Source organism: Monodon monoceros, unplaced genomic scaffold (assembly GCF_005190385.1).
Source record: "Monodon monoceros isolate NGI ecotype Baffin Bay Population unplaced genomic scaffold, NGI_Narwhal_1 Super_Scaffold_9, whole genome shotgun sequence".
Classification (NCBI taxonomy): Eukaryota; Metazoa; Chordata; class Mammalia; order Artiodactyla; family Monodontidae; genus Monodon; species Monodon monoceros.
The window spans coordinates 41643037-41656413 of record NW_021703786.1 but is presented as its reverse complement, the minus strand read 5'-3'; the positions used below and the strand labels follow the sequence as shown (position 1 = coordinate 41656413).

The window sequence follows — 13377 nt, the reverse complement described above, 5'->3', positions numbered from 1 at the left end:
TGTTTCAGAGACAAGAGAGTAGGAGGGGGGCCCTGAGCCAATGTTATTATGCAATAAGCTGAGGGGGAGATCAGCATGCCTGGAGCAACAAGTGCTGGCGTGGAGGGAGCCAGCGGGCTGGTGCTGGGGGCCTTGGGGAGGAGAGGAGTCAAGGGCTGGCTGGGTGGAGTGTTTCGGGATGACCCCTCACACTCTCTGCCTTCTTTGTTAATGGTCTTCTTTTCCCTTTGGTTTTGGAATCATTCTAGACAAGAAATCTGTAAAAAAAAAAAAAAAAAAAAAAAAAAAAAGCAGTACAGAAAAATCTCAGAGACACCTTCAGCCAGTTTCCCCTGAGGTTGTCATCTTCCATAACCCTGGTAAAGGATCAAAACCAAGAAATCAACCTTGGTATGACACCGTGAACTAAACCACACACATCAGTCACATTTCCTCAGTTTTCCACCAATGCCCTTTTTCTGCTCCAGGATCCAGTCGACGGTACCAGACCGCATTTATGCATTAGCAATTAGTCTCTTTCTTCCCCTCCCAGGGTGACAGTTTATCAGTCTTATTTTGTTATTCATGATCTCGCCATTTGTGAAGAATGCTGGTCAGGTATTCTGCGGCTGTACCATCCATTCATGTTGTTCTAACGTTTTCTCATGATTAGATGGGGGTCAAGGATTTAGGGGAAGAAAACCCCACAGGTGAAGCCCTCCTCCCTGCCTTACACCAGGGGATACAAGATCTCAACACGGCAAGTAGGGAACGTCACCCTCAGCACTTGGTTCAGTGGGGTCCGCCAGGTTCCTCCACCATAGCGTTCCCATGTTCCCCTTTCCCCCTTCCTTACTTTTTTTTTTAAATTGAATTATAGTTGATTTACAATGTTATATTAGTTCCAGGTGTACAGCAAAGTGATTCAGATGTAAACACATATCTATCTAATCTTTTCAGATTCTTCTCCCTTATAGGTTATTACAGAATACTGAGTAGAGTTCCCTGTGCTCTGCAGTAGGTCCTTGCTGGTGATCGATTCTATATATACTACTGCGTACCTGCTCACGCCCCCTCGCCAGGCCCTGGACCAAAGTCACAGGAAACAGTCTCCCGTTGGAACTCCGAAAACACCTTCCTATAAAACTGTCCCACATGGTGGATCTTCCCAAAGTGTATCTCAGGTGTGTTAAGGGTTAAACAGGCTTCTGGGTGCTGCCTGTTAAGAACCCTGGGACCCTCTTCCGGAGCCTATACCACGCGGGGATAGAAATAAGACTGCATTACTGATGTTGAAATAAAATCATCTGGGAGTGCTTTCACGTGAAGCTGGCTTTCAGAAACAGAGGCAAAACACACTAACAGAACTAATCTGGGCATATGGCATTCCTTTCAGGCACACACATTCCTAATACAAATCTCCTAATCACTTCTCTCTTCTTTTTCAGGTTTATTGTCAAGGCAGCTCTTTTCTATTTCTCTCCAAAGGATAACCTCCCTGCCTGAAAGAGTCGGCTCAGGCAGAGTGGCTGTAAGTGCTACCCAGGATGACTTTTTTTTTTTTAAAGTGAGACCAAATATACTCTGATCACGATGAGGTTTTCAAAGTCCACCCTTTTGAGTTCCTTGCTGACTCTCCCTCCCACTAGGTGGCGCTAAAGGTCACATTCAACGTGGGCTGCTCTCAAAAGAGACCAGGAAGAGGATTTTCTTTTTTTTAACCTTTGTGAGAATATCACAAGTACTAAACTAACTGCAAGTACTAAACTTCCTTCTTACTAAGCAGTTCCCCTTTTCTTTTTCACGTTTACTGCCATCTGACAGCTTCTGAAACTGAGCAAATCTGAACTTCTGGAATCCAGCTTTCAAGGAATCACAGAATAAATGTAAATGTTAGGGGCGTAAGGGTCATGACCACACGAGTGATATATAAAATCAGCAGTTGCATCATTGGAGGCAAGCAGCTGGGAAGATGTTTCAATTCTCTGAACTCAGCATTTCCTCAGTTTCTACGTTCTGCTTTCACGTAAGTTTATTTCACTCAAGTTTATTTATTAACTATATCAATATTCCCCCTCCAAATAGATTTTTTAAACTGTATCAAATAAGCAAAGATTTTAAAGTGCTTCCGAACGTTTTTAAGACATTCTTAAAAATGCAAAGACTAGGGAGCTAAAATATTACTTAGGTGCAATTTCCTCTGGTAACCCATCAAAGGCATATGTTTTAATAAGAAACCTCATTTCCACAATTATGATTCATCACTTAAGGAAAAACAAACTTTCTAAAAGCTTCGAGTCTAATATCATTGGGAAGCACACGGAGAAAGGATGCTCTTTATCAGCCCAGTTCCTGTTCCCTGGGGGAGGAAGACGTGCCCCTGAGGGAAATCGCTACGTCTGTCAAGTTCCCAACCCAGCGCAGCAATGTGGCTGATGGTAATCGTGATGTGCAGTCCTTCAAATGCATCCCGTAGAGATAGCAGGCCTTTGCTGTTCATACCACGTCAGTTTGTTTGCTCTGTGACACTCTCCTACTATGATGTGAGCATCTGGTCTGTGTAAGGTCAGCCCCTGTTGCCATTAATTGCACGGGCTTATTTTGTTCTCATGACCCCTCCAGAATACAGATTTGGCACGTACTCTTTCTGGGCCAATCAACAGAAATTCTATGAGACAAATATTTTGGCCAGAGCCTTTCTTGATTTTTTTTTAAGAGGAAGGCAGAAGATTCCAATATTGCGGAGGGTTTTCGCTCCTACTTGGCTATGCATTCCACACACACTACATCAGCACCTGGTAAACCTCATCACTACAAGGGCATAATCACTCACACAAGGTATTCCAATTCCAGGCTACACCAAACATGGTTTTGCTATTGTTGTTTTTAATGCCCGAACTCAATAATCCTAGACCTTGCTCCACCTGGGTGTCTGATGCTGCTCAGAAGTTCCCCAACCACTAAGTAACTTTTCTGTTATCAATTCTGTCACTTTCCCCACCTACTGGGTACCTGCTCTTGCATACATGTGTGTATGGGTTCATGCATGAACCTCGTGCGCCACACACACACACAGAAATGAGACTGTGGGACTTGTCTTGCTGGGTTGGTCTACTGGGGAGATGAACCCAGGGCAAACAAAATGGCAGCATGTAGCTTCTCAAAGGGGTTCTTTGCACCTCTCAGTTGATGGAGAGTGTCCAGTCACTGAGGGCTCCAGGGAGCAAATGCATGAAAGAAATTGGGCCCTCCCCTCCCCCCACCACAGACATGTACCCTAGACTCAGGGCCCAAAGCTGCTTCTCCACGATCCGCCGCCCCCCCCCCCACCTCTTATCCCTTCCAAGGTCCTTCGCTTCCCTCTGAGGACACAGAGCCCCTTTGGATGTCAGTCCCCAGGACCTTGCATGGGTGGCCAGACTCCCTTGGCTCGAATTTCACTTCCAACCCTTCATGTAGAAGGGCTGGTGGCTCAGGAGGCTGGGAAAGTACGCACGGAGGTACTCTGCAGCTGCTCCCAGCTGCTCCAAGATGCCGATCACCCCCGATAGGAACCGGAAGTGCCTCTGCTCAGCCTGCCTCTCCCGTGGACTTGATAAACAAGGCAGTGATCAGGAAGGGCCAGAAAACTTCACATTCTGACGAAGCCACGGAAAGGACCAACTCCTAAACTCCAAGCTGAGTAATCTTTGATCTTTCTGGATGCTACAGAGTAAAATAAGTTTAGCGACATTCTTCTCTGGGGAAATCACCCAGTCTCACTAAAGAAAATGAGTCAAAATATAGGAAAGATACATGCTAGCACAAGAGATTAGATGATGAACACTTACTATCTTGTCCCCAAATAAAAGACTGAAGTGTTACAGAATCCAAACGTTTATATTCATATACATATATAAATATATATATATGTACATAGTATATATAAGCATACACGTATCTTTAAGTACTTTATAAACAGTTATCTTTTGTCTTAGGAGAAAAATAACCATGGCCTCCAGGTGGTGCAGATATACAGGCAGAGTAGGGGAGGGGGCTTCCTTTAGAATTCCAAGGTCACCTGCTCTTGAACCACAGCACACGCATTTGGTCTTAACTTCCAGAAAAGAGCTCAAAGTTCTGAAGGTAATGAAACAATTCCCCCCTTTTCTTGAGGAACCCATCACACATCCGATGGAAATGGAGACAGCTCACAGTGAAGGATTGCTTTCCTGTGACACGCAAGCCACAGACATTTGTTGTCCTGATATCATGTCAGCTAAATTAAGTAATGTGGAATGTTTTTTTAAACGCCATCAGAGCGGAGTTTCATATCCAGAAAAGTCCGCTGAAGCGTCCTAAATTATCATCAACGAATTTCCCGGCATATTAAAATGTTCATTTATTTCATTTATTTTAGAGTAATATTAGGACATTTTTAAATCAGTAAGAATAACTTCCTTTTTGGAGATTTTAAATAAATTTGTTTTCTTGGCCTTTACTACACATTAGTCCAAACGAAGAAACCACTGGTTACACTGTTCTTGGGATGTAGTTTATAAAGTACTTTTAATTTTTTTCCCAGAGAGATAAATTTATTGACACATCCTAACAACAGGCATTTTTAACTCTCAAACTCAGTTTCCAAGAGATTTTCTCCCAACTTCGCAGTAGCAACAGATTTGTCCCATTGTCAGGACGGTAGGGGGCGCTGCCACAACAAACTATTACGGCAAATTGAGAGAATTTTCACTGGGCGAAAAAACAAGGCTAGACATTATGATTCTCCCATGCCAATGGGCATGTAAAAAATATTGTACAAATTTTTTTCTCTTCTATAATTCACTTCAGGGTTCAAATACTAGGGTTTTCTTTCTGTTCGTGTGTGTGTGTGTGTGTGTGTGTGTGTGTGTGTGTGTGTGTCTGCTCATAAATGTGTGTTAGAAACCCTATATTACAATTTTTGAGCTGACTCAAGAAGGTCTTACCGAATCCCTTTACCTAAAATACTGGCTAAACACAAGCAGCTAAAACGTGCCTAATAGTTAAATGCCATTCTGTGTGATTTTTTGTCATTGGTAAGTAAATCCTCAGTCTTTTTCACAAACATCTAACTCCAAGTTCAGGGCCGAGATGAAAGAGAACTGTAGCAAAGTTTCATTAAATAATCTCATAATCCAGGCCCCATAGGTTGGACTTCTTAGTTTTCCATGTAATTGATTTAAACTTAAATTTATGCGTTCAATAAAAGACCACTGCAAATGGTAAAACAAAGACACTGCTCCAACACTTAGAAAATTAAATTCACCAAACCATGAAGTCTACTGTGCAGCTATTTTTGTAACCACCATAAATTGCTTTATAAAACTCCTCTACGGAAGTAAACAATCCAAGGAGATATTTACTTTATAGCATGCCTCCAGTTTCCAAACGAGACAGCAGCCTAAAAGTTCATGACTTTTTCTTCTTTTTTTCCTTTCCTTTTTTTTTTTTTTTTTAAAAATACTTGTGTTTCTAGTTACCTTGAAACCTTCCTTCTCTTACACAAGCTCAGAAAGGTCAACGGAAAATAAGATCCAGCTCTGTGGATATACTGTGCCCCCAAATACTCATTTCTGGAAGAGGAAGAAACAGTCCTACTTTGTGGAAATAAAGGCTATATAGCAAAATGAAAATAAAGGGTTTTAGTACTAAATGTTTCACCATATTTAATAGCACCTCAGAGTCCAACATTGTCTTAGATGTTTTTGGGCAGTCGGCTTGAAATGTGTTCACTTATAGCCCTGTACCAGGCCACATACAATGCAAACTGCTATAGATAAGAGTTTTAGGGGTCTTTAATCACTTCTTTCTTGTGTCCTTGATGGAAAAAACAGAGCTGCCTTTGTGCTAAGAAGAAGGACCTGTTGTTTCCAGATTCAACAGGTCATTTTTATAAGAACTTCCCAGAGGATACAACATAAATGACAGAAACACAAGGGGATTTTTTAAGTGGCCGATGATTTTAAATGATATATATTCTATAGCAAGGGAAGGTTGTTTGTCTTCCTCTCCAACAAATGGAAAGTTACTGTTTTAAACATGTTTAACGTTCTAGTTCGACTTTTAGGACCAAATGTTTTCTCATGAGTTGGGTTACTGTAAATTTGCTTCCTGTGCTTGACCCTCAAGTAAATAAACTTGTCAAATCACATCCATTTCTCTTTTGGGGATGAATGGTTAACTGAGTGGGCTTTTGAAATATATTTAAATGGTATTGTAACTTTTGTCCTATGATTTCAGTCAAGATAACAAGGAGACTGCAAATTTAATGAACAAGATAAAACTTTATAAAATGGAAAATTCTGGCCTATTTTTCCATATACTCAGAGGAAAGGAAAAAAGGCCAATATTTTATGGCACACAAAATCCAGGTGACACTAAGATTTATTAGAGTTTGGCTTATTCTATTATTAAAGGTGGTTTGAATTTGAGAAGACTGGTAAGTTTAAGATTAAGACCTAAATCAGACTTGTTTCCTACACTGTATTAGGAGGGTTTTTCACAATGTAACCAGGATCTCTACTTTTCCCCACGTTTCTTCCTTTCAAAAAATTTTGTCTACCTCATTTTTAAAGGGAATTGTTTGGAGATCTTTAGAAAAGTTTCTGCCAGTCCAGAGACAAAAGGTACTCTTCCCTACAAATACAGAAAGCATTTTATACGAAGTCATTCCTAGCCCCAAACAAAAGTTATTGCCAACGAAGCCGTCTTTAAAGCACGCTGCTCTCACATATATCTCCCCCAAACCTAGAGTCTAGCTCTTGACACTTTAACTCAGTGTCTATATTACTTACTACCTAGGACAATTAAGCAAAGAGTTAAGGTAAATAAATAAACAGGCGATGGCAAAGGCTGCGTTAACCGCAGGGAATCGCCCAGAAGATGAAGAAGAAATAAAAACAGGCTTCCTTGGGAAAGGGATCCACTAGGTCACGTATCTAGTAATTGGTGAACAGGTTTCTACATGTTTCTTTTTTTTCTATTTTTAGCTACGCACAGGGAAACTTTCACAAAGCAGGAGAAAATGATGAGATTGGCTATTTGGGGAAAAGGGAATTCCAAGAACTAAAGACAACATCTGCAAGGCCAAAATTTCCCTCCGACCCGCTCCCTCTTCCCCGGGAGAAGGCAGGGTGGGGAAGGAGACCCCTCATCTTAAGGACAACTACCGATGACCCTCTGCCCTCTGCATGAAACCGGGGAGGGCGATGAACTGGGTGGGCGTCACCACGGGCTCCTCAAGCCCCTACCCCGGGCTCTGGCCGCCCCCGCCTGCCCGCCTTGTCCGGCCCCAGCTCACCGGTACCAGGCGAGGCCCTTGTCGTAGCTGCGGTCGAAGAAGTGGGGCTCGGCGCCCACGGCGCGCACGTCGGGGTGCACGCGCAGGAACTCGAGCAGCGCCCGCGTGCCGCCCTTCTTCACGCCGATGATGATGGCCTGCGGCAGCTGCTTGCTCCCTTCGCCCAGCAGCAGGGCCAGGGTCCCCGGCGGCGTCTCGGCCATACTGCTCCCGGCCCCGGAGCCGCCGGGACTCCCCGCCAGGCCAGGGGGCTCCTCTTCCCAGGCCGCCACCTCGCCGTCGTCCCGCAGCGCGGGCGGCCGGCGCCTCGGCCACGGCTGCACTTGCAGGAGGCGCTTCCTTCGCGCGACCGCGGGCCACGCCACCGGCTCCCCCGCGCCTCCCGCCAGGACGCCGCGACCCGGGGCCCCCGCCTCCTTGCCACCGCCCGACCGCCCCACGACGGGGCCCGACAGGGTCTGGCAGCGCTCGGCCAGGCAGTAGAAGACGTAGAGGGACGTGAGCAGGGAGCAGAGCATCAGCAAGAACTTCCGGAAGATGCTGCGAGACAGCGGCTCGGTCGAGATGGGGTGGGAGCCGGCCGGGGCCGGAGGGGCCATCCTAGCCGGAGGCGACGTCGGGCAGCGCGCGGGCCATGCTAGGCCGGGACTTCGCCAGGTGCCGTGGCATCCTCCGGGGGGGCCGGCGCACTGGCCAGAGGCCACATCGCCCTGCGCCCCTGCGGCCGTGCGAGCTGCCCGGGCGGCGGCAGCCGAGGCTCCTCGGGGAGACGGAGCCCCCGGAGCCCCGCGCTGGATCCCAGCCTCCGGTCGAGGGGGCGGGAAGGGGGACGTGGTGCCGTGCTTAAGAAACCATCGTCTGAGAATCGCCCAAGTCCTGAGCCCGGGGCCGCGCTCGGCGCCCCCGGTCCCCGAGAGTCGCCGGAATGGGGGTGTCGGCGGCGGTGGCGAAGGCGTGCGTCTCAGACCCGGGCCGAAACGGCCTCTCGGCGGGAGTCCCAGCTCAGCGATCGTGCATCCCTCGCTCGGTCCCGGTGAGGGGACGTGCGGCTCCGGGGCCGCTGAGCTCCGTGCGCTGCAGACCGCGGCGGGGACTGTGCCTCCCAGCCACCGCTTCCTCGGTCCCCGGCCCGCCTGGGCGCGCGCTCTCGGCCCCGGGGCGAGGTCCCCCGAGTCCCTCTACCCGAGCGGGAGCCAGAGGACCCGCGCCGAGCCTTCCGGCCCTCTTGGTGCGCGCCCAGCCGCTCCGGCGGCTCTCGGGCCCCACCTGGGAGCGGCGTGGACGAGCCGGGCTGCACGGGACCTGTCAGCAGCCGTGGCCACTGCGCTCGCCGCCTCCCGGGCCGTCGCTGCAGCCACACGTGGGGCTCCGAGGGCAGCAAACTTAGAGGTGACGTCAACGGCCAAGACTGGACCGGCCCCCGAACGAGCGCAGCGGGGAGGACGGGGTGCGACGGAGAAACGGTGGCGCGGACCCCGAGGCGGCCGCCCAATGACATCGGAGAGGGCGGGGGCGACAGGGGCGACGCCCCTTCCCCACTCCGCCCACCCCTCCCCGCCAACCACAGCCGGCGGCCTCGCCCCCTCGGAGCGCTGCCGGGTCTGCGGCGGCTCCTGGGGCGTCTGACAGCCAGGGCAGCCGGATCCCCGGGGGCCTGACTTCCACCCAGCCAGCCGCTCGCTGGATCAGGGGTTCCCAAACCTCTGCGACGCCGCTCTGCCCTTCGCAGCCCTGACCCCTCCGAGGGCCCCGGTTCCCTCCCTCCGGAGTCGCTACATCCTTCCCCCGCTCTGCCCCGCCCCCTCCGCGAACCTTTAGAAGTTTTGTTGGCGGAGGTTCCCGGGACCGAGCCGCGCGCCACGCCCCCATTTGTCATGGACTAACCGAATTCCTCCGCTGCGGCTTCGCCTTCCACCTACTCTGCTGTCCACTGCCGGCTCCGGAGCAAAGCCTTTTCTCCCCGCAGCAGTTTTTGGTGTTTTTTGTTTTTTCATTTGATTTGTATTCGTTTAGGATGATCAGAGTCCCCCAGGACCTGGAAAGGAGCAACTTAGGAAATGAGCCAATAAATAAGGAGAGAAATTAAGATTTAAAAAATTATATCAGCTACGATTCCAAATCCATATGCCCAGTTTTTGAGGGATTTTTTTAGTGTTGCTTACACTGGTGTGTGTGTGTGTGTGCGCGCGCGCGCGCGCGCGCGCACCCGCTCGCCAAGCTAAAGGAGTTATATGTCCTTTCCTAAGCGGTTTCCTCTTTCTCTTGCCTCCCCCGACCCTATATCCTCTCCCTGCGCTCCTCGGAGAGCAGGTCAGGAAGGGATACAAGTCGCCTTGCTGTTTAATGGAGGGAGGTGGCCCGTGGAACCTGCATGAGGTGGTTTTTAATTCCAGTCCGATTTGTTCCTGATTTCTTGGCTTCCTCGTCTCGGCAGGACGCCCCGCAATGTGGGCGGTAGCCTGACCTCCTCGTACCCACCCTTGCAAGCTGTGCAGGCTGCTATCGGGGCGCACTGCGGGTGCTGACCAGGGCTGGCAGCGGCAGCAGAGCTAGGGATGCAGGAAACTCACAGGGGAAACTTCTGCTTCCTGTGCTCTATCTGACATGGAATTGAAGTCCTTTTTAACCTTCCAAAGGGGACCTGGTGGTTCTGACTCGGTGCCTGGGTGGAATCGCTGTGTTCGTGCCGGTTGGATAAATACCCAGGACTGGACGTGATTTTCTGTTTATGAAGTGCCAGTCCCAACCTATTCTGTAAACTAGTGAAGAGCTTGTTAGGTTCCACTGCCACAGAGCAATGGCCTTGTACAAGGATGAACAGTAAGTCCTGCCAAGCTTTAATGCCTCTTGTGTCCTAAAATTGGACATCAAAAATCTAGTTGAGGTTTAATACTAACTTGAGCTTTAATATATTCTAGTTTGTCTCTTGGTATTTCAGTCTGACTTGCAAAAGTGAGACCAAAAAAAAAAAAAAAGGCAGTTTTAAAGTTATTCTGAAAGTATACACAATCCCATAAACGTTTACAAACATGCTTGGGTTTTCCCATCTGGAAAATGGTGGTCGCCAAGTTCCCTTCTAGCTCCAACATGGTAGGATATCATGCGTTTTGCTTTCACGTTCCCAGCACAGGTATTTCCTTTATGTGGGTATTAAACACCCACACTATGTAGGAGACAGGGTTCTAAGGACCACTCACACCATATCTAGCTCTAGGGCAGCTCTGTACATTAGAAATAAAATAGAAGCCATGAACACAAGCCTCATAAGTCATTTAAAATGTCTAGTAGCCACCTTAAAAACGGTAGAAAGCAGGTGAAATTAATTTTACTAATATAGCCAACATACCTAAAAATGTGATTTTACCATGTAGTCAATATAAAAATTACTGAGGTCATTTATGTTTTCTTTTCATACCAAGTCTTCAAAATCCAGTACGTGTTTTACACTTTCAGCACTGCTTTATAGGGACGAGCCACATGTCAAATGTTCAGTGACCACAAGAGCTAGGGGCTCCCATGTTGGACGGCACGAATGAGGATTTGTTTTTGGTGAGAGGAGTGTCTGGTGTTGATGTGCATGGATTCATGAATGGTTCTCCTCAAAGAATTTTGGGTGCTTCACTGGACCTTTCATACCGCCACCCTCCCCCCGGAAGACTGACATGTCTCGGGAACAACGCTATGGCGCTCCGCTGCCCCATTCCTTGTTTTAGGAGCTTATGATCTTAATGAGACAAAACGTACACACACTCTTTAGAATGCAAAATCACATTGTGTTCAACTGAACACAGGTGTGCTGCCCACTCACCGGATTCACATCCAGCTCCGGGATGTGCCCTGTCCCTTCCTGTCCCAAAGCACATGGTGTTTCGACCTAGAATGTACACCCTCTTCATCCCTCAGATGTCAGCTGTACACATCTTTAAGGATGCCTTCCCTCCGCATCCCCTGTCCCTGGTTTGATCATGTCTCCTGGTACAGATTCTCAAAGTTCCCGGCAGTTTCCTTACAGACTTGATGAGGGTTTGCAATGTTACAGGTGTGTGGTTATGTCTGTGTTTCCCCGTTAGAAGCTGAGTACTCCAAGGAGCCGGGAACCACTCCTCAGTAGCACACCTGGAACATCTAGCATATTACTTGGTGCAAGGAGATGCCTGGTGAAGATCTGTTGATGAACTAATGAACCTAGAGGATTGGGGGCTGGGCATCCCAGTCTGAGAGAGCACCACATAGAAGCCAAGAGATGGGAGGGAGCATAGGGCAGTGTAAACCGCTTGCGTTCAGTGTGAACCAAGTGTGGGCTGGCCTGGGGGAGGCACTGGGGGGACTAGAATTAGCACAACAACAAGACTAGAGAAGAAAGCAGGAGTCCTGATAATCAGCTAGAAATAAGGAGGGAGATTTGGTGGAGGGGCTGGATTTCAACATGGGTCTTAAGGAATTGACTGGGGTGGGGGGACATGATATTTTAGGTCACAAGGAATAAGCACTAAGGTGTCTGCTGCAAGACACAGACAATAAATGTTGAGTAAATGCCCTGTGACCAAATCTTCATTTATACCTATTTCAGCCCTAAAGAAGTGTTTCAGTGCTCTCTCTTTTAACTTAAGAGACAAAAATGTTAGGGTCTGCGATCTTCAGACTTCAAATTCGAGCGACTGATTTCTTGTGCTCAGTCCAGGAAGAGTGAAGGTAACGTTTTAGAAAATTCCTCTGCGAGCTGAATGCTGGATTGGTTAGAAAAGCTTGGATGTAGACAACCCAGTGGAGAGTCCAGAGTTAGATGTGAGCCATGAAATCATAAAATCCCAAACTGTAATGTCAGCAGAGGGTACAAATAGAGAAAATCTAAAATATCCTACAAAGAAACATAAAATCTGTGATAGGGCAGATGTCGCAGATGAAAGAATACTCAGAAGCCGTTCCAAGTATCGCCACTGAATGGGTCCTTCTCCAGCTGGCCTGGTGTGTGTTTGCTAGTCAGTTTTTTTCATCTATCTTTGCAGTTGGGCATGCTGGTGAATGCTCTAAATGGACTTGGGGACCCGCGAGTAGGATTGGAGAAATGGAGCTGAGTAGGTAGCAGTCAAATGGCCAAGTGGGAGTTGAAGGTGAATCAAGTCACTGTCAGAACTGAAGATACAGCGTTGGACACAAGACCGTTCTCACCAAAGGATGAAGCAGACTTGACAAGAGGTCCCAGTGACTATTTTGATCATTATGATCCTTACTCATCTCATGTGGGGGGGGGGGGCAAAATGGTTTTCTCAATCTCAGGTGACATGTTGATTAATATGTATTAATGGCTATCCTGTGAGTCATTAAGAGTTCCAATAAAATAGAAAGATCACCAAGAATTCCCAAAGTAAGTGGAATTTAAGAAGGACCTTGTAGAAGAAGGAGTAAGAGTTTTGCAGATGGAGATGAGCATGGTGGTAGTTCCAGACCGAGAAACAAAATAAACAGAATTACAAGACAATATTAAAAAGTGTTCTTACCACTGTTGGTGATCAATATTAGTCTTTGTAGTTTGGACAAGAAAGGATGATGAGAGAGAGAGACTAGTGATATCCCCTGAAGGCCAGACATTGTGCTGGGTGCTGGAGCTGCTCCTACTAGGTCTTACTCTGAGTGGATGCTCAAGTCTTTGCTTGCCATTTCTAATGTTGGAAGAGGCCAGAGTTTCCCCAGATATAGCCCTAATCCTGGGAAATGTTCCATAGCAAAGTATTCTGTGATAGAATAAATTTGAAAGACTACCCTCTCTTGAGCATTCCTTATAAACATTAGCATGTTACAGTCTCTGAAATGACTTTTCAGTAAAGATACCAGTTAAATTTTGCTTAATCCAATGTTTTCCAAGGCTTTTGGACCACGGACTCCCATTACCCATGCCCTATCCAGTAATATTCCTTGTTCTCAGGAACACGTATCAAGAAATGTAATCCTAAACTTTACAAAGGCTTGCTGTTGTCAGGAACCTCGAAGGACAAATGTTTTCTGAACGTACAGGGGCCTCAACTACAAATAGCGAGGGTTTGTTTTACTTTGAGACCAGGTGGGGGACATTTCACCAA

General features: G+C 47.5%; 1 protein-coding gene across 1 annotated transcript in view; it reads right to left on the bottom strand.

Annotated features, from left to right (window-relative positions):
- HS3ST3A1 (heparan sulfate-glucosamine 3-sulfotransferase 3A1) overlaps positions 1–8076 on the bottom strand; it is an 84567-nt gene extending 76491 nt beyond the window's left edge. The window contains exon 1 of the mRNA XM_029210735.1: positions 7301–8076. Coding sequence (XP_029066568.1) covers positions 7301–7899 — 599 coding nt within the window. The 5' untranslated portion in view covers positions 7900–8076. The remainder of the gene's footprint in view (positions 1–7300) is intronic.
- Between the last annotated feature and the right edge of the window lie 5301 nt (positions 8077–13377).